Below are 22,207 nucleotides of genomic sequence, written 5' to 3' on the forward strand. Positions count from 1 at the left end.
ACACTAATAAAACTCCTTTTTGCGGAATACTTTAATATAAGTATACTTTAGTTCAATGCACTAAAAATCAATTTAAGTATTAGTGGTATTTAGTATACTTTTTGAACTGAAGTATTACTGAAGTAGAAATATACTTTTAAATTACTGTATTTATACTGTAAAACTTGTGTAAAAAAAAATAAGAACGTACTACAAATGTACTTGATTATACTTGAATGCACAAACAAAAAAATACACTTTATTTTTTACCTGGAAACTGAGAAAAACTATAATAAAGAAACCATGATAATGCTTTTTATTGGCATTGTTTATTCAAAAAAATGTTCCTGCACAGAGTAAATCAGAAATTCATGTGATGCATGAATGTGCATCACATCAACTTTTGACTGAATGCAGTTTAGAATGCATATCCAAGGAGTATTTATAAGGGAAAGTCTTTCCACAGTCTGGACAGGAGAAAGGCCTCTCTCCTGTGTGAATCCGCATGTGTTTCTGCAACGTCGTGCGGCGTGAGAATCCGATTCCACACAGGGGGCAACAGAACTGTTTTTCAGAATGAGAATCGGTGTGGTGGCGATTAAGATTGGCCTGACTTAAGAACGTCTTGTCGCAGTACGCGCAGGCGAACGGCCTCTCGCCTTTGTGTTTATACAAATGACTTTGGAGTGCAGTGGAGCCACAAAACTTTTTCCCACACTGATCGCAAGTGAAGCGCTTCATGTGTTTTCGTTTGTTACCCGTATGGATGGTGATGTGAATTTTAAGCCAGTCTGAACGACGGAAGCCCCTCCCACAGAGTTCACAGGTGTACGGCGCCTCTCCTGTGTGTATTCGCATGTGACGCACCAGTCCTAAGCTCCGCTGATACTCCATGCCACACAGCTTACAGCTGAATTTTTTAATTGAAGTCTTTTTGCCATTTGAAAAGTGGGAGATTGATGATTTGGCTTCTGTTTTAATATCTGAAGGACTTCCATCTGGCACCTGAATACTTTTTACTCTATATTTCAGCCGTTGGCAAAAGAGCACAGTTGATCCCTCCATTTTGCTCAGCACCAAAGTTTCAATACCCTCCTTAGTCAACCCGGACATTGAAACTCCAAGAAAATTCTCAGAAGGCTTCATATCGATGCAGTCAGGATGCCAAGCCATCAACTAGGAAAACAGATTGAATGGAGATGTAAATATTCAGATGTAAAGAGATGTAAACAATCTTATTTGTTCCTCAAATGTATTACTCATTAAAACACCCCAAAATTCACATAAATTAATAATATAACAAACCCATAAGTTATTTAGATCTAGCTATTTACACCACAGTTAAAAGACAGATTATGTAACTTTTGGCCCTCTAGTAGTGCAGAAGAACATTATTTTGGTTGTGCTTCAGCTCTGTGTGACTGTGTGGATGAATATGGCTCTTTTTCATAACTTAAAAAAAGAGACATTATCCTACTGCTCATAAAACATTCACTACTAGGTTTACGAGATATAATGGTTTTAGATGGAAAGAATCTCAAGATGTCTAGCTGAAGATGTTACTGTAGCTTTAACCATTAATAGTCATGGTGCTTTAAAATAAATTCCAGCACAATGCTGGAGATAATGCTTTACAAGCAGGTATATTAGGCTGCTGTCATTTTAATACCCGATGGACATTATGTTGTTACACATGCGTTTTCTTTCTCAACTGTTCAAGTTCACGTAAAACACAACTGACTGCGTTTACGTGAATACTCGCCAAGACTGGCATTTTAACATTATTTTGTGTGTATTTGACTGTTTAAGTGCAATAAGCAGCAAAAAAGAACTCAGTTTAGTACTGAGAGGTGGCTTTATGTACGCGCACTTTGGGTGTGAGCACAGAATCTGCAGGAATGAGTAAAATTATGTGCAATACGCACAATCCTACACCAAAATTTGTGCCCTGTAACACCAACAGTTAGGGTAAGCAGTTTTGTGTGGCAACTCGCTGTCGGAGAGATGAGAAATTGAGAGAGCGCATCTAGTGTCATGTATCTGTTCTGTGGATTATTGGAAGAGTTTCAGATATTTCAGTACGATATGTATCAGAAAACGTCAAAAATATTTTTGACAGCACATACAATTAGTTTATTACTGCAGACGCCTTTTTTAAAAGACTACAATTGAAAAATGTATATATCATTATGTAAAATTCAACCCGCCGATGTAGCTAGGAGGAGTGACTGCGTTACACGCCACTGCTGAAATCCACCCGTATTTGGTGGGTTGGCGGGTGTTAATGTCAAGTCCTGGTAACACCATAAAACATTATTTAAGTCAGAACAACCACCGCTGCTCCTCCACCAAACGTGCTGAATCTGGCATTCGGAAAACTGTGCTAAGGTGAGTCTGAGGGGATAGAGAAGAGGAGGGGGAGGCAATTAAAAATAAATGAATAAAAAGCTATTTTAAAGTAGTTAATAAATTTAAAAATTCCCCAGAAGATCCCCAGGCCCCTACAATTAGTGTGCCTCCTCTATTTGAATATCCATGAGGTGCCACTGCTTACAGATATGACATGAATGGGCGAGTGATGTGATGTATGTAAGCAATTTCCTACGAAAACTCTCCTGCTAGGTCTAAAATAACGACTATAATAGTAAATCAGTGAAAGACAAAAACCATGATTTGGAAGAAGGATTGATGATGTATTGACTCAAATTTTGTTCATTTTGAGAAGAAAAAAAAAATGGTACATACTAGGTGCATTGTTGCATAGTATCAAGGTTGTTGCATTAGAAGAAGAAACATAGTGTTTAATAAGAATAAGAGGAACTGAGCAGATGTGTATGTGTAGAAGGAAGTTAGGTACTAACAGGTTAACAACAGGAAAGAGTCAGCAGAATGAAGTCCGTGAACCAATGACAGAACTTTTTTCAAGATGCAAGATGCATATACATTTTGTGTATGTATGTTCGGCAATGGAGCTTTCAGCTAAGATATCTCCCAACTACTTTGAGTAAACTGAGGATAGGAAAACTTTGTCATGCAGGAGCCTTCATTGAGACAAAAGATTCATAAGATTTTCAATTTTTCATTAATTCACTAAATCATTAAAAGGAAAAGAAAAAGTGAACTTAGCTCTGAAGAAGCTCTGCAAATAACTGCAAACTATTTAAACTTTTAAAAAATAATATACCCCTATATATAAACAAGTTTTTACATTTCTACATAATATATAGAAATGTAATATTATAAAGAGAGAGAGAGAGAGGGGGGTTTCAAATGTTAATGTCAGTTTGTTACTCACAGTCAAAAACCTACTGGTAAACGATTCTTAATAACAAAGCACTTACTTGCAAATCAGCAATATTTATCATTGTTCCAATGATAAGAATATTCTTGGATCTTGACACACTTCATGTGTACTTTCTGAGGACTTTACAATGGCCGCCGCGTGCACGAGACCGAGAGACCTTTATGGTGTCCCATATGTCATTTTAGCTTTCAGAAGGGTGCTCACGAGCGCCCCCTTTGCGCTCTTTTTCCCATAAACTACAAAAGTGTGTGGTGGTGGCTTTATTATTAAACTCTTATATGAGTTTATTTCTGCAATATATAGCCTAATACAAATAAGAAAACACAGCATTTCCTAAAAGCAAATCATATTGAAATGCATTGCCATTGTATAATCAGACTGAGGTCTGGAGGTCTGGAAGTTGATGTGTTCATGGACGTGGTGTGTTATATGGCGTGCTGTCATTTGCCATTTGGTGTGTCTCAGTCAGCTCAGTTGTCAAGGGCACTATAAGGGAGTCTGCTATTTTAAGGGTTGTCTCAATTGCAAAATCCTAATCCTATAGCGAAACATTAACTGCCTAAAAATTCCCACAATGCAGAGTGAAAACCAGGGAGCCAACATAATGACATCTGAAATATTTTTTTTTTAACCAGACCATTATTTATTATATTTCAGAATAAGTAGCCCATATACGTAATACTATATACATATATACTATATAATTTATTTACAGCTGAAATGTTGCATGTATATGTAATAAGTAAAGTATTTATCATAATGTACTTTAAATAACATTAAAACATAAGAAATATATCAGTTCCGCTATTGTACCAGTAGTGACGTTGTACAATCAGGACATTATCATATCATCAGAAATAGAGTCATAATAGTATCCTAATGTGTAGTGAGTCAGGGTCCAACTCCACACTGTATTTAGTGCCTGTATTTGTGCAGCTACACGATATACTGATTCATGACTATAGGGTTTTTCTGTGTCCTAAGATAGTTCACTCCTCTACTCATTTTCTATGGCTGTTGGAAGTGTGGAGAACTGTCTTCAGTAAAGTTTTTCAACTAATTAAACTTCAAATTTGACTCCTGATCTTAATTGAACACATTGGCCTCTCTTTATATGGTCAATCTGTGTTAGCTGACACTACAATTATTGCAACACTCTGCCAAACGTGTTTCAATAAAACAAAAAAGTGGAAGACTGTCAGTATAAATAAAAAGGCATCTAAAAATGAGGGGGTATATTATATATATATATATATATATATATATATATATATATATATATATATATATATATATATATATATATATATATATATATATATATATATATATAATTTAATCTGTATTTTTATGTGAACTTTATACAGATGCTGCGGTAGCCGAGATCAAAATGACTAGAAACTAAGCTTTAAATAAATCTATCTGTTATATTGTTATGCCAGTAGGTGGCGACCAGTGACTGTTAAAATGTATTTCATTTATTAATTTCTTTTCTTTTTCTTTTTTTTTTTACATGATGATTTTTTTTTTTAATTAATAATAATAATAAAAAATATTAGACTCATCTATAACAGTTTAGACATTTATAAATTTATTTTGAACATTAAATAAAACATTTTGTCAGAACAAGTAAATTAAAGTAAATTAGCCCTACATAATTTTGTTTGTGTAATTTGCTTTTTGAATCGTGGATAAACCGTGATATCTATTCTAAAAAATACAGATTATCCAGAGTCATAAATTCCCCGAGCCATTTTGATTACTCTCATGCTGATATAGTCCTATTTGATGATCAGTAGGCTAGTGATTCGCTAAATATAATAATTAAATAAGCATCTATTTAGGCTACAATAAGCACGTAACTTTAAAAAAATATATTAAATAGGTAATAAAAATATCTAGAGAGCTGGCTGACTAAAGTAGGCTAAGTTTGAAAATTATATAATTTGTACATGGAGTTATTATATAAAAAGATACTTAATTTATAGGTGTTATTTTAACAGTTAGCTATGTAAGTTTGATAGTTGACAGCTTCTAGCAACATTTAATCCACGAGACAAGACAATTCTAGAGAAAAAGCAGGGGGGGAATCTACGCTATAATATTGTTTCCTTCATGCATCTTTTTCATCTCGTATTTCATACTTTATTTTTCTCTCAAGGTAACTCCCTGTTAACTTCACTGAGGAAAGGCGCTGCTTCTTCGCATTCCTGGCGTGATTTACACAGCAGATGCCGAGTCTATGAGATCATGAGCTCAGGGTCATAAAAAGTTTGGTTTTATTTTTATCACTGATGTATGACTGCAGATAACTTGATAAATAGCTGCATCTGGCATATCTTATGCATGTCAACAGGAAACAATCCATCAAAACTGTTTTTAAATAAGGTTAACACGCATAACCAAGAAATTAGCCTACTAACATCAAAGTGGAAAAAGCGCTATATAAATAAAGGTGACTTGACAACCTTTGAATTTGATTGTAATATGAAACATTATACATTTAAAAGATGATGACACTTATGATACGGTTGCAAATATAATACTTTTATAACTTAATATATATATTTATTTATTTTTATTATTATTATTATTTTTTTTTTTTTGCAGTACGGATGGGACTTTTATTTTGAACATGAATGCATGACTCTTGTGAGCAAACAGATAGTTCACTGTTTCTGTCTTCACACGTCTAGTATGTTTACACGGAAATAATCCCTACAGGTGAATAAAATCACTTAGATCAGAACAATGAATGAACGCGAACTTGATCTCACGGAGGCGCAAAAAGCAATAAGATCAAAATACCCTCCAATCACCAGGAAATACGAGTGTAAGTGGAATTAACTTCACTGTCTATTCCGCATGTGTCATCCAGTGACGAACACAAACAAAACGTACTTAAACGTAATGTTAATGTCCTGAAAAGTATGTCTTTCTTACATAAGGATCATATATAAGCAAATGTATGTACGATAATTGACTGCAACATTACAGAAACAGACTATATTAACAGGCGAATGTACAAATAAAGGTTCAGGAAAGTTAGTTAGGTCACGTGACTTGACTCGCCAAGAGGTTTACGTCAGCACGCACAATGTACGTAATGATAGCAAATGATTCTTTTCACTACATACGCTTCATTTTAATATTAGTAATGGTAAAACGTGTGTGAAGTACTTGATGGAAGAAACGAAAATCAAAAAATTTCTTCATAAAATGATTGACTGTTTCGATCCCGAAGCGCTCAAAACACTGAGCGCTGGCGACATCTGCAGGTCAGAACGGTGTAACGCAGCGAAAACTGCCCAAACATGTATGAAAACAAATATCTTCGTAAAAGTTTATCTATTAAATTTAATGTACAAATAATACATCTTTAAATGTTAAGGGTCTGTAGGCTATAAGAATCTGTGTTCTGTGCATGTACTCTCGAGGCAGTTTCTATAGTATTATGTATAATGTCCTAATACCTCAATCTTAAAGGGACAGTTCACCCAAAAATATAAATTCTGTCATCATTTACTCACCCTCAGGTTGTTCCAAACCTTTATGAATTTCTGTCTTCTGCTGAACACAAAAGAAGATGTTTTGAAGGATGACTGAAACCAAACAGATGATGGACTCCATTGACTTCCATAGTATTTTTTTGTTCCCCCATACTATGGAAGTCAGTGGAGCCCATCAACTGTATGATTACCCATATTCTTCCAAACATCTTCTATTAGAACCTTTATTTTTAAGAGAGAAGGTTTTAGGTTTGAGTGTGAATGAAAATCATGTCATCATCAAAACAATATTTGATCTTCTCTTTCAGATCTTGATCATACTGCAGATGTCCAGTAAGTATTTGCCTGTGTACTGTTACAGTTTTTAAATATTGCAAAGATAGCTTGAAATGTCAGAAGCTCCTCTCATTGTAAACAACAGAAGAAAAACATAGTGGTTTTATAGAAAAATGCATAATTTTTGCATCGCTATTAATGTGATGGGCTGTTCAACATTGGCTCAGTCCCGTAAGTTTGCACTTTGCAGCAAGAGCAAGAATGTATGTTTAGATAACCAGTTAAATATGCAGGGAAGGTTAAAAGACTGTTTGTAAATATGTAAATATATCACAGCATATAAACCATTTTCTCTCTTTTTTTTTTTTTTTTTTTACTGTAGGATTCATTCGTGGGGCGATTCTCTAGAAGAGGCTTTTGAGCAGTGTGCAATGGGAATGTTTGGCTACATGACGGATACAGAAACAGTGGAACCCATTGACACTCTAGATGTAGAATCAGAAGGTGGGACACAAGATTCTGTTTGTTTGTTTTTTTTAAACAACCTGGAATTACAAGATTCCACTATATTAAACCTTAAATAAATAACACTAAAATGGAAATGGGAAACTAAACCTTTATCTCAAATCTCATTTGAGCTTGTATAAATAGGATTTACAACAAATGCCAGTGGTTTTTGTGTGTTAGATTTGAGAGTTACAACACTGGGAATTTTATCAGTGAAGAAAGGCTCTGTTTATAATGCTTTACACCAGTCCAGGTTTGGAATACTTAAAGCGTTAGTCCACCCAAAAATGAAAACTATGTCATTAATTACTCACTCTCATGTTGTTCCAAACCCATAAGACTTTCATTCATCTTTGGAACACAAATTAATATTTTTTATGGATTCTGAGAGCTTTCTGTCCCTCCATTGACAGCTAAGTAACTACCACTTTGATGCTTCAAAAAGTTCATAAAGAGATCGTAAAACTAATCCACATAAATTGAGCAGTTTAGTCCAAATTTTCTGAAGAGGCACGATTGCTTTATATGATTTACAGATTAAATGTAGGCTTTTTTCACATATAAACATTGATTAGCAAACATAAACAGAAGCTCAAAAGTGCTGTGTAACACACAAGAATGAACCTCATTGGTTCTCTAATGTCAAGCAAGCTTGCTTGAGCATGAGTTTACCACAACTAATGTGTGAGTTGATGAATGTTTATATGTGAATAAAAATTTAATCTGTTCAGCATATAAAGTGATAGAGTCTCTTCAGAAAATTTGCATCAAATGGTTCAATTCATATGGATTAGTTTTACGATCCCTTTATGAACTTTTTGAAGCGCCAAAGTTGTAGACGTAATGACGAAATTTTCATATGTGGGTGAAATGTTTTTATGTTTCTGAAAGAAGTCTCTTAAAGTCACCAAAGCTGCATTTATTTGATCGAAAATACAGTAAAAACTGTAATATTGTGAAATATTATTACAATTTTAAATAATAATAATGTTTATAATTAGAATATATTTTCAAATGTAAATTATGTAAATGTAAAAAATGTAAAATATATTATGTAAATTAAATGATAAAGCTAAATTTTCAGCATTATTACACCAGTCTTTTGTGGCGCATGATCCTTCAGGAGTAAGGACATTTACATTTATGCATTTGGCAGATTGTGGAATTGGTGATACTTTTTTTCAGGATTCTTTGATGGATCTAAATTTCAAAAGAACAGCATTTATTTGAAACAGAATCTTTTGTAACATTATAAATGTCTACTGCCACTTGAATCATCTAAATGTGTCCTTGCTGAATGTGTTAATTTCTAATTTTAAATTTTCCTCATTTAAAAATAGTACGCACTACAAAGTTTTGAATGATAGTGTATCACGATTTATAAAATCTTCCTCTTCTCCTGCTGATGCAGTTCCTCCTCGCTTTTTTAAATAGGTTTGGGTGACTATTGGCCCATATGTTAGGGAAATCATCAACAGCAGTCTGTCTTCGGGTTTGGTGCCCTCTTTTTGTAAAAAGGCTGTTGTTGAACCTTTGATTAAAAAAACTGTTTTTTTTTAATCAATTTTATCTAATTATCGGCCTATTTCCAAACTTCCATTCCTGTCGAAGATTTTAGAGAAAAGTGTATTGGCACAGTTACAGCTTTTTTAGAAGCAAATTGCACTTTTGACACTTTCCAGTCAGGTTATAGAACCTTCCATAGCACTGAATCTGCACTCCTAAAGATTTTTAATGACTTATTTTTAACGTCTGATACTGGTGATTCAGCTATTTTAGTACTTTTAGACCTGACTGCTGCTTTTGACACAGTTGACCACACAATTCTTGAGCATAAGAGACTTCTTTCAAAAACATTACAAAATCATAATTATTCCAATCTTTTAGCTGGTAGGAGTGAATTAATGTGGAAAGTAAGAATTAGTGAATTAATGACGACAAAAGGGTCTGTAATCTGAGTAATCTGTCTTTTTAAACCATGCTTCTGTGATAGTAGGACGCACAAACAGGATGAACCTCCAGACACAAATAAGATGGGGATGATTCAATTGTCTAATGGAATTCTAGGGGTCAAAATAATAAAGAGTAAAAAAAAGTTCTGTCCCACAAGGATGCTTCATAAAAAAATCTGTCATCTGTTATTGTAGAGGGACAGAATAAACAGATTGACAAGTAAAATAATCATTACAGTTGTGGGAAGTCCTGTGTATGTGTGTGTGTTCTCAAAGACTAGAGAGACAAGCTGTATCAACATGCCATTGTAGACCCACTGAGCCAGAGGAAAAACGTTAATGGTTTGGAAAGAACCTGCTTTTTTTTAATCAGGCGTGCCATTTTGACCATAAATCTCCTTCTGATTTGGCAGTCGTGAGTCACTCATGATTTAGAGAAATATTAATACTTATAATGACATGCATTGTATCAAGAGGTGCATGGCAACACCCTTCCCTACAGTGAGGTGAGGCATTTACTGGAATTTCGTGATTTATTCAGCCAGAATCCAAGGAAAGTTCGTTCTACCAGTAAACGCTCTTTTATAGCTTTGAGACCAGACCAAATTTTGAAGGTGAAGTGGTGACTGAACAGTCCAGAAATAATATAATTACAGAAATAAAATTAAACCTGCAAGCAGCGATGAAAGGGCCTTCGCACCGGGGCTCACCGCCACCTTTTGGCCTCAGGAAAACAGCGAACAGTGGGCGACATGCATGTAAGCGAGTGAATACAGGAGAATTATGCCAAAGTCATTTCGAAATGCCACACTTCCTGCTGTCAACAGATGGCGCTTTGACCGTAACTGAATATTGCTATGTTGATGTCTTCAGGCCAGGACTTTTATCGAACATGTAAAGTTTGGAGCAGATTGGACATTGTATGCCTGAGTTACAACAACTTCCTGTTTCTTTAGTGGCGTTAATCACATAAATTAGCACTCAGCCAAGTGTTGCATGATTTAACATGTTTCTAGCATGTTTGGTACTTCGTGGCATAATGAAACGTGAATCTGGTAGTGAATTACAGTGTAAAGCATGCCATTTCCTGTTGCCAGCAGGTGGCGCTATGGCTAACTGAATATTGTCATATAGATGTCTTTAGGCCAGGACTCTTATCACACATGTGAAGTTTGGGGCAGATCAGACATAGTAAGCCTCAGCTACAATAGCTTCATCGTTCATGGCAAAACATCAGACTTTGTCAGGCCGCCACAGACACGCCCTTCAGCGAAAACTCAAGATCTTTGATATTTATCATCGCTAAGGTCTTAAGATTAGACTGATAACATTTGCTGTTGATCTGGTTAAATCTCCATGAGGAGTTAATCACAGTGTAAAACATGTAATTTCCTGTTGACTGCAGGTGGCGCTATGACTGTAACTGAATATTGTCATATAGATGTCTTCAGGTCAGGACTCTAATAAAACATGTGAAGTTTGGGGCAGATCAGACATTGTTTGTCTGAGTTACAACAACTTCCTTTTTCATGGCGAAACATCAAACTTTGTCAGGGCGCCACGGACACGCCTTTCAGCAAAAACTCAAGATCTTCACAATTTAACGTCTCAAAGGCCTTTAGATTAGACTGACCAAATATGAATGATGTTGATCTGATTAAAGCTCTAGGAGGAGTTTGTTAAAGTACAACATGTGGAAATGGCAAAAACTGCCAAAATTTTGTAGAGAAAATTCAAAATATCTCACTTCCTGTTGGGTTTACAAACTTTGCACCAAGGGCTTTTTTGTAGGTTTTGGGCTGTTACATCTGTATACCGAATTTCATAACTGTACGTGAAACGTAGCACGAAGGGCGCTTAATTGAAATTTTGTAGGTGGCGCTATCGAGCCATTTTGCCACACCTAATTCTGAAACCCATATCAGATGTAAATTTTCACCACTTCTGACGCGTGTGCAAAGTTTCATGAGTTTTTGAGAACGTTTAGGCCCTCAAAAATGCGATTCATTTTGGAGAAGAAGAATAATTGGCTGAGCAATTCCTCACACCATCGGTGCTTGGGCCCTAATTAGATTCTGTCAGCTGTAGGGGAATTTTACAGTTAAAGACCCAAAGGACTAGATATGATAAACGAAGACCCAGAGTCAGAGTTTTTAAAAAAAAATAAACTAAAGAGAATTTTACTGAAGAATAGTTAGCAGTTTCATCAACAGAAGCCAGCTTCAAGTCTCACAAGAAGTTCATAGGCCGCTCTGTGTACAGTCACATTTCCACAACAATTATACTCTAACTATTAATTAATTAACCTTTTTTTAACCAGGTAAGTCAATGGAGAAGCAGTTCTCATTTACAATGACGACCAGGCCAACAGAGTCCACTAAGAAAAATAAACAAAATTAGTAATCTTCCGCACATGGACAGATGGCGTCTGCAGGTCTCAACACAAGCGTACCAATTGTCCATTGATACCAATAAAGGACCTACACACAGAACACTAGTGCACATACACAGATGTACATGAGTCAAGGTTGAAGTTGGCCCAGACTCCAGAGGAAAGTTTCTCAAAACATACTGATAAGTTGTACTTTTCTCTCAGTGAGAGGTACAGACAATATTCAAAAAATGTTTTAGTGGTTGAAGATGAAAAGGAAAATAAATTATTTTTCATAAGTTGAAGAAGTCATTCAAATAATTTAATATTTATAAAGATAAATGTTGATGAATAACATATATATTGAAGCGGCAGTGGATTCCAGAATCCACACTTCACAGCATAATTAAACCATTGTTTACTGCTGAGGACAATATTAAATAGTCTAGTCAAGTGGTTTTCAAAGAGTGCAAAGGCAGAAATTAAAACTGACATTTAAAGCTATTTCATGACTTCAGATGACCAAAACATTTAATGAGACAAATTCCACATTTATAGTGCTTAATTATTCTAACTTTTGTGCAGCAAAACAATGAAAACAAGTTATTTTCGCTATTAAACTGGCAGCGTTAAACTGAGAGAAAATGCTATTTTTATTTTTTTTTATGCAAATTGCTTATTTGTTACTTTGCAAGACCACTAAAAAAATGTATTAAACAGTAAAAAAAAAATTCTTAATGCCTTAAAATAGCTTGAATGTAACTCTACACCCTTGCCTCATTTAATATACACAGAACTATGAATATGATAATTAGCCCCGCCTCCACTCACTCGCACGAGCTCAGACACGAGCCACTCAATCAACTTACTGAGGTAAACGCTGCACAATGGTATCGCTTTTTACAAGGTAGAATCGGACACATAATGGTAATATGATTAGCATTAGCAACCATGCTCACATACACGAGTCAGTCAGCTGCTTTCTAACAAACAGTATCCTTTAGAAATGCTTTGAACATCTCAGAACGTCAGTGGAGAAAGGCATATAGTTCATCATAACATCGAATGCATTATATACCCACCATATTGCTAAATCTATACCAATTTTTCATATGAACAGAAAAATAAACCAGGAAAACCTTCTTTTAGACGCCCTTGCGTGGTCAGTTAACGATATGCTAAAGCCTGCCGGCAGTTTGTGACGTGAGAAACACTTTTTTTGTTTTTCTATGCTTTTCTTATTTCTCTCTCTCTCTATTCAAAGTAAAATAAAACCTGTCAAGTGGTTACTTGATCTTTGTTTTGTTTCAGGAGAAGATATGGAGTCACTTCTTTTCCATTTTTTGGATGACTGGCTCTTTAAATTTAGTGCTGATATCTTCTTCGTTCCAAGGGTAAGACATGCACACACTGATGTCTGGTTTCCCGTAAGCTTAATTTTGTCCATTTTCCAACAATCTTGCCCTTTTCTTGCATTACAGGAAGTCAAAGTGATACACATTGACCGAATACGGTACAGAATCCGCTCTATAGGGTGAGTTCTGACTGTTCTAAAAATGAAACCCTGCACCAGGAATGTTAAGTGCCTCCTTTTCAGCAGAACACTAACCATTTGTTTCTTGTACCGAATGAACTTATTTAAGTCGATTTGGGTATACATAGCCAGACAGGAAGATCTGGGCCTGCTCAGAGTGAAATTTTTGTTTTTAATGACAAACCACACTTTTGATCAAGTATAAACCTTAGGATGAAATCTGTGGATATTTGATGATGATGTCTTCAGTAAAGATCCAGTAGGTAATTCCCCATATTTCCTTTGACTTTTTACCATAACAGCTGTGTTTTACAAACACTGAGTTAAGGCAGCCAGAGAAACCCTAACGTTTAAAGTAAAGGTCAAGAGCCCAACTAAAGCAAACACTATCCACAATGATGGTGACTTTATTATTTTCAATAAATCATCCATATACACCTGTTAATTCTCAATAAGACCTTTTGTCCATGTATGAAAATAATCTGGTTAGTAATAAGTGAAACTGGTAATGATGTTTTTGTTGTTTAACCCTCCTCTGCTGAGTTTTGTGGGTCACCATTGTGCTGAAGAGTAGAGCCTGTGTTTCAATCCAGAAGAACACCTAAAAGAGTTGTTAATATGTTATGTTATAAACCAATGTGTTGGTTTATTAAAAGGCAGTAACTGTATTCCATTGATGTTCATCAAATACTTTAATACTTTTTTTTTTTTAGTTTGGCTAAGTTTCATATTAAAAGTATTTGAACAGTATCTCCAGTTTAATAAATAGAAAAAAAAATGTGTGGTCCATTGTTGCAACTTTAAGTAAAACATGCTTGAGAAATTTAAGGCAGTTTCTACATAATGTGAACAAGATTTTTAAGAAAACGATTTTAACTAAGTTCAGTGTACTTAAATCTTTGAGTTGACTGAACTAAGTACTCAATTTGTAAAACTGAATTACCAATCCTCAAGATTTCTAAATACACTTTACTATGTTGTAGTTAGTTTTATCAATTCAAAATGATGAGTTAACTTGCTTGCTAAATTTAAGGCAGTCGGTTTCCTTAAGGTTTTTTTTATGTAAGCCGAACAGTTTAATTAAGCTTTCTAAGTAAACTCAACTAATTACATTTTACAGTGTATTTATCTGACAAAATCTTTGGCAAAAAAAAGGAAAACTACAGCTACTACAGGTTTCAGAAAAACAAAAAAGCTCAGAAAAAAAGCACACACTGACTACAACATAATAATTTTTTAATATTTCATGAGTCCACTTGTTTTTGCATGTGTTCATAATTTCTTTGTATGACAGCCTGGCCAAAAATTATTTAAAATTTCATTTCATTATCACACATTAAACAATTGACTCCAAGCACAGCTACGTGATATGCTTACATCTTTAAACGCATTTTTAAAAATATTTGAATTAAGATGTCGGTCAATTTTCCTATGGCTGGACATCACATTTGGCCACTACTCTATGGCAGTCCATTGACTTTCCAACTGACCATCAATCAATAAAACCATCTCAAAGTTGTTAAATTTCAAGAAAAAAAAACTCGTTAAATTTAGAGAAAAAAGTTTAAATAAAATGTTGAGAATAAACTCATTAAATTACGAGACAAAAAAATCGTTAAATTTAGAGAAAAATTTCGAGATAAAATGTTAAGAATATAGTCATTAAATTATGAGAATAAAGTCATTAAATTACAAGAAAAAAGTTGAGATAAAATGTTGAGAATAAACTCATTAAATTATGAGAATAAAGTCATTAAATTATGAGAATAAAGCCATTAAATTAGGAGAAAAATGTCATTAAATTATGAGAACAAATTCGTAATTTAACAAATTTGTTCTCGTAATTTAACGACTTTTTTTCTCATAATTTAATGACTTTATACTCAACATTTTATCTAGATTTTTTTCTCGAAATTTAATGACATTTTTCTCATAATTTAAGAAATTTGTTCTCATAATTTAACAAGTTTTTTTATCATAATTTAATGACTTTATTCTCAACATTTTATCTCGACTTTTTTCTCGAAAATTAACGAGTTGACCATCAATCCATGCAGCAAAAGCAAGCCTCTTTTATGTTGATTGTGAGCTTTCCTGGAGTTGTTGGAGCTGTTGATGAACTCAAGACACATTATCGCTCCAATTGTAAACGAGGAGAAATGTATCAATAGAAAAAGATTCCACAGTATCAATACTAATTTGAACAATGCAGAGCTTTTTTTTTTTTTTTTTAAATTGAAATATTACAATTTTTCAGTGTCTTTAAAAAAAATAAATAAATAAATATATATATATATATATATATATATATATATATATATATATATATATATATATATATATATATATATATATATATATATATATATATATATATATATATATATATATAATAACATTAAGTTATTGGTGGTGTGCTGCTGTGACCTCACCCTTGCAGAGGTTGAGGGCGGCCATTTTGAGTTAACATCATTGTAGTCCTTAGTTCGCAACACTTGATTAGTCAGTGTTAGACTTTACTAAGCTTCTTTATAAAATTATTTATCGATTCAATCTGAAAGTGAGTTGAATCATTTTCACTGGAAACCATGTTGAAATAATTTCATCAGATGACAGTCTCTCTCTGATGTGTATGCTGCATAAAGCCATAAAGCTCTTTTTCTGAGTTAGAGATTGCCTAACCATATCTGTCTCAAATATGTCCCATGGGAAAAAATACTGACACTAACAGCCATCCAACACGAATAATTTGGTGTTGTCAAGTTGAATGTATTTTTATAGGGCTTTTCACAATACACATTGTTTCAAAGAGCTTTACAGAAAATCATAATGTTAATGTTCAAAATTTCTTTATATCTTCATGCCTTTAAGTCACATTAAGCATCTAAGATCTGGTTTAGTTCACAAGCAATCAAGCAGTTGAGATTTGATAAGGAAGTGGCCAAAAGTGATGTTCGGCCTAGGAAAATTCACATCTTCATGAATATTATTACAATTTTGTAAACATATTGCTAATTGTGCTTAAAGTCAGTTGTTGTATTTGTGATAACGCAATGAAATATGCCAAATTGTGCGGACATAATTTTGGGCCAGACTGTCATAGAGAAATTATGAACACATGCAAAAATAAGAGAACCAACAAAATATTAATAACATAATTATGTTGTAGTCAGTGTATGTTTATGTTTTTCACAGTATATGTTTTTTGTTTTTCTATGCATGTGTAGCTGTCTTTTTGCCAAATAATTTTGTCTGATAAATATCTTAACCAAGTGAGTGTTTTGTACTTCACTCATATTTAAAATATTTAAAAATCCTACTTTGATGGTTTAATCGAACTTGTAGGGTCATTAGGGTCCCCTCTGGACATCAATTTTGGTCATTACTGTATATTGCTTTTAATGAGTTTACTGAATTTATGTGGGTAAAGTTGGACATACTTATATATATATATATATATATATATATATATATATATATATATATATATATATATATATATATATATATATATATATACCAACTTTATATAAAGAAAAATTGTTATATATTGGATAAAATCATATGCAATCAGTTGTTATTATGCTTTACAAATTCCAAAGAATGCAGCAAAAATATAGGGCCTGAGAAATGACTAAAATGAAACCACTATCTTCACATCTATGTTCAACTTTCAGCTCTGTTCTTTCAAAGAAAAAAATAAGACAGGAATTGTGACTCGACCGATTTAACGAAGCATAAAATAAACTTTCACTGTTTGATTTCCTCTTGCCTGGAAAGAGTCTATAGTCCTAGCATTCCCAGCAGTGACTTTCACTGCCATTATCTGGAATTGGGGATTTCAGGGTATGCCTTCTGAGAAATGCATGTGTGAATCATTTTGGCTGAATAAATTGGCATTTAAAAGCCTTGGTTCCCTCTAGTTTTTCAATAATTCAGAATCAAGATGTGTAACTGCTTCCTGTGTTTCATTCTTTCTCCCTTTTTTATTTGTAGATGGGGTGAAGAATTCAACATAAATAAGCACCCACAGGTATGTTTTCTGTCTGTCTGTTACCACAGCTATGGTCTGTAAAAAAACTGTCTGTGGTTTATTATGCATTCATTCTCAACTCTCACCCCAGCCACAACTACATTTAAACAGTAGCACATGTTGTTCTTACACTTTTTCTTTGCCATTCCTATAAAAAGAACTCTGACAAGGGAGTTAATGGTTTATTTATAATCTATTTATGTCCACCATGATTATAACGCAACACTTTCATTCCAGCAGCTATAACTTGGGAAGTTGGAATGACAAATACCAACTTTCTTTCAAGTCATAGCAGAGTCATGGGGTTTTGTCATTATAGTGCCTTAAAAACACAATTCAAAGTTCAAGATGGGCAAAAATAACATTAAAATGCCTAAACATGTTTTAGTCACCACAACCACAATGCATGATTGGAATGTTTTTTTTTATTTCTTGCATTTCTACAGCACTGAATCAGATTACAGAAATTGACAAAATAATGTGAGTCAGTCTAATCATATAAAAATAATATCATACTACTCCATATGGAATCTATACAGTAGTCTGTTTGTAGTGCACGTGCATTAGCTGAACCAGTCTGAAAAATACCTTTTCGTTTTGCAAGCTAAATTTATGATGCAGTTATTGTCAGATTTAATTCCTGCTATTGAAATGTAAATTCGTCACACAGTTTTATAGAAATCTGCAGATATTGGAGTAGATTGGAGCTATACAAGCATGACTGTTAATGACTACTGTCTGTGTTATATGCTACTTAAATACTGTTACTTGTTTCACTATATGATCGCACTTACCAAACTTACAAAATTATAATTTTCTACTATTAGGTGTCTTTGAAACATCCCTTTTATAATCTTTCCTATGCAGCAGCACATTTAAAGTAATCTTAAAATTATACTGTGCATCCAGATTAATAACGTGATGTCTGACATTATACATATGACCACTGTTTCTATTTTTGAATATAGTTTGTCAAGGACAGAGGTTTCTCATGAAATTTTTACAGAGCTCTTTGTAGCCAGTCTGAATCTTCTAACTATTCCAACCATGAGATCCTGCATGTTTTTCCAGATGTTCTACGTTATTTATTTTCTGAAACTCTTTGTTTTTAAACATGTACATTAATTTGTTTGAGCAGATCCTCTTATTTTGACTAAACCCAGCAAGCCTAAAGAAACCGTGAATGTTTAAGCAAACACATTCATGTCATTGTTTGAGCAAACCACTGTTATGTCTGACTCGGTTACATACTAATTCCTGGGCGTCCATAAATTACACTTTCATTTAAATGGTAATCAGATTCCAATGACTTAAAATGCTTTTATTCTCCTGTGTTGCAGGGTACAGAAGTGAAAGCAATTACCTACTCTGCTATGCAAGTACATGATACAGAAAAGCCAGAGATCTTCGTCATCATTGATATTTAAATTCACAACTGATTAAACACCTCTTTTTAACAGACACGATTTTAAAAGATACTTCTAGTTGGAATGGAAATGCGAGAGGTGTCATTTGTGTAAACTGTGGAGTGTTATGTGGATGACATGGTTGAAATGCAATATTTTTTTTGACTGCTTTTCATGATTAATAATGATATTTAAAATGCTTTCATTTTGTGATCTAGAAACACTCAAAAGAAACTCAAAAGAAATACTATTATTATTGACCCAAAATTAAAATTGTAATTTTTTTTTTTTTTTTTTACTTAAACATTACACATATTTGGTCAAGGATCTACACAATAAAGCTTGTTTTTGTTCTAAAGTTTATAAAAAATAAAATACACCTCATCAGTCTCATTATTACGGAAGAGGATTAGGGCCAAGCAATAATAAAAAATCTCGAGATTAAAGTTGTTAAATTAAGAAAAAAGTCTAAGTAAATTTCGCGAATTTTTTATTTAACGAATTTGTTCTCGTAATTTAATGACTTTTTTCTCATAATTTAATGACTTTATTCTCAACATTTTATCTCGACTTTTTTCTCAAAATTTAACACGTTTTTTCTCGTAATTTAACGAGTTCATTCTCAACATTTTATTTCGACTTTTTTCTAGAAATTTAACAACTTTAATCTTGAGATGGTTTTATTTTTTTATTATTGCTTGGCCCTAATCCTCTTCCGTACATTATATTCTGTTCATTTTAATGCTACTGTGAAAGTAAACCTCTCCAGTGATACTGTAAAACCTTCTGACATCAGCAGCTACAATGACTTTCAGTGATTTGTCTCAAAATTAAGTATAGTCAGTGTTTTTAAATATATCAGTCTTCATTGACCTGTTAGTTTTAAAGCTGAAGTGTGTCATTTCTGTGAGTCCAGAGCTAATGATGATGATTGATAGTCCTGCCTGAAACTCATGAAATGGGTTGAGCTACTGTTCAGTTATTGCTTGATATTTTAATCACTTTAGGGACAACTATAGTAGCTGTGAGATTAGCTAAATATATATTTATTGTAAACATTTCTTATACTATTCTTGGTCCTTTTAATAAAGGCTAAAAAGCCCGGAATTGTCCTTTTTTAGATTGTACTTCACAATCGCTAGTGAAGGATTTGGGACTGTAAGCTAAATAAATGGTTTGGAATTGCAACAAAAATCACACACTTCAACTTTAATGGTTTCTTGAATTTCGCTACCAAATCTTGTTTACATAAAGTATAGTTGAGCAGCATAACGACTTTAAATAGAAGAATAAAAGCCCACTCTGGTAGTAGTTGTTAGTGCTCAGCAGAAGTTATCTCTGCTTGTCACGGCAGTACAACCATAACAGAAGGCCTGTTGAACACATGAGGAAAATACACAATATAGACAGAGCCACAACCGATGTTCTGGAGTTTATATTCCCATCTGCAATAAAAGACAGACAAGAGGAACACGTCACTGACAAATGACTCCAATAATGTACATTTTCAAACATCTTACAATCAACATAAAACTAATGAAATTTCAAACAGAATATTCAGTAATATTTAACATTCTCAGTGAAAATTCATTTTCTTTGAAATAATGTGCACTGATGTATCAATTTTAATTTCTTTCAATGTCATGTTGAGTTTAAATGGCACTTTTATATATATGTTCATTTATTTTAAATACAAACATACATTAAAAACAGTAATATTATGTTCTAGTATTACAATTTTCTTTTTAATATATTTTAAAATGTAATTTATTCCTGAGATCAAAGCTGAATTTTCAGGATTCTAGGATGAATAGAAAGTTCAAAAGAACAGAATTTATTTGAAATAAAATTCTTTTGTTACAATGTAGAAGTTTTTACTGGTACTTTTGACCAATTTAATGCATCCTTGCTGAAATATATATCCCAAATTTTATATCCCTGCTCCTATTCTAATATGAAGTTCCTAAAATGTGTTGAGCAATTTCAGACTTTTCAGAAAGTTTTTCGTTATAAAACACTTTCAGTAGAAGGAGTGATTTACAATAGTACGTCAAAGCATGCCAAATGCTCAAGCTTTGTGTAACTCTTCCCACACAATGACAGAATGGCTGGGAGGATTGCTTAGGCCGCTATTCGGGTGATTATTCAACCTTCCATTATTCCATTCCAAAGAGCAAAACTTGTGAAACTCACTGCACTGCTTGAACTCCTGATTCTCATTTGTCCAATACTGACAAGCAGGCATTTGTGTCTCACTCACTTGCGATGTCACCTTGTAGACACTGTGCCGTTTGTTCTCATTGTGTAGGCTGGTTTGGGAACTAGTTCAAGAAATACACCATTGCCTGGTTTCAAAGACAGGGATTACCCTATACCAGGATTAGGGTATTTATATAGCTTTTATTAAAAAAATAGGGATGAACCTATAATCCATCAGACAATAAAGGACTGATTCTCTTAAGAACTCAAAGACACACACAAATTAGTTTGTTTTATGAGGACTTTCCACTGACATAATTTTTTTTGCTGTGCAAACTGTATATTCTATCCCCTAAAGCTACCCATCACAGAAAACTTTCTGCATTTTTACATTTTCAAAAAACATCACTTAGTATGATTTATAAGCCGTTTTCCTCATGGGAACCAAAAAAAAAAGTAGATTGTAACAGTAAATACATTTTGCAATTATGTAAAAAGTATAGTAATCACAACTTACAGTACTAAGTGGAATAAATTGTATACTGTATGCACTGCAAGTATAGTGTTGTACTGAATATATTAATGAATGTCTGTATATTCAGCACTTGCGTACTGTAAAAAAACAATAGTCCAACTGTAAAATCCAAAAAGTTTTTTTTTTCTTTTTTTAAAAAGGCAGTTACATTACACTCAAAAGAGTTATACAACTGCAAAATCAAAGTCAGTAAGAGATTCATTCTGCCTCAGCATCACGTCTTTATGTTGGGTTCAGCCTGAGGACATAGTCCACATCACAGGCAATGTTGTCTCTTGCCAGGCAAAGGAAAAAACCCTCTAGTGTGCCAGATCTGGGCTTGACAACACTCCAGACTTTGTTTTTTTCTCGTCTTCATCCTCTTTCTCCTTGTCCACCACCTCTTACACATACTCTTCCTCCTCTCCTTTCCACCCATTGTCCATATGTCCATATTCCATTGTCCATTGTCCATATTCAGTGCACCTGTGCACTCTGAACTGGCTTATATTGTACAGTTGGTTTAATCTCATCATTAGAAATAAGTAGTGTGAAAAATTGAGCTGTTGTGTGTAAAGGATGGAAATTGTGAAAAAAATTGGTTTAGGCTATTGAGAATTTGG

The 22,207-nt window shown here is 33.6% G+C and overlaps 2 protein-coding genes across 8 annotated transcripts in view; one reads left to right on the forward strand and one right to left on the reverse strand.

Moving 5' to 3' along the window:
• Positions 1-312: 312 nt before the first annotated feature.
• LOC137020451 (gastrula zinc finger protein xLCGF3.1-like) overlaps positions 313-22,207 on the reverse strand; it is a 51,757-nt gene continuing 29,862 nt past the window's right edge. Inside the window, exons 1-2 of one of the 7 annotated variants that reach the window (XM_067386043.1) lie at positions 3,321-3,456; positions 313-1,155 (exon numbers count right to left, since the gene is read on the reverse strand). In XM_067386043.1, the coding sequence (XP_067242144.1) occupies positions 376-1,155; positions 3,321-3,344 (804 nt within the window). In that variant the 5' untranslated portion in view covers positions 3,345-3,456 and the 3' untranslated portion in view covers positions 313-375. Of the gene's footprint in view, positions 1,156-2,216; positions 2,405-3,320; positions 3,457-20,179; positions 20,317-22,207 lie in introns of those variants that run through there. The other 6 variants (XM_067386047.1, XM_067386044.1, XM_067386049.1 and 3 more) reach the window with 6 other exon arrangements.
• zbtb8os (zinc finger and BTB domain containing 8 opposite strand) lies at positions 5,961-20,192 on the forward strand. The gene is made up of 7 exons (XM_067386051.1): positions 5,961-6,116; positions 7,101-7,125; positions 7,451-7,572; positions 13,210-13,292; positions 13,380-13,432; positions 17,429-17,465; positions 18,806-20,192. The coding sequence occupies exons 1-7, from the start codon at positions 6,035-6,037 to the stop codon at positions 18,890-18,892; spliced, it is 489 nt and encodes a 162-aa protein (XP_067242152.1). The 5' UTR covers positions 5,961-6,034; the 3' UTR covers positions 18,893-20,192.

Source organism: Chanodichthys erythropterus, chromosome 5 (assembly GCF_024489055.1).
Source record: "Chanodichthys erythropterus isolate Z2021 chromosome 5, ASM2448905v1, whole genome shotgun sequence".
NCBI classification, from domain to species: Eukaryota; Metazoa; Chordata; class Actinopteri; order Cypriniformes; family Xenocyprididae; genus Chanodichthys; species Chanodichthys erythropterus.

What these genes read in the sequence shown, in the direction of transcription:
- zbtb8os (XM_067386051.1), top strand. Translation starts at nt 6,035, where the DNA reads ATGAATGAACGCGAACTTGATCTCACGGAGGCGCAAAAAGCAATAAGA. An exon ending in AATCACCAGGAAATACGAGT is followed by an intron (nt 6,117 to 7,100) that starts GTAAGTGGAATT and finishes CTTCTCTTTCAG; the next exon opens with ATCTTGATCATACTGCAGAT. An exon ending in ACATAAATAAGCACCCACAG is followed by an intron (nt 17,466 to 18,805) that starts GTATGTTTTCTG and finishes CCTGTGTTGCAG; the next exon opens with GGTACAGAAGTGAAAGCAAT.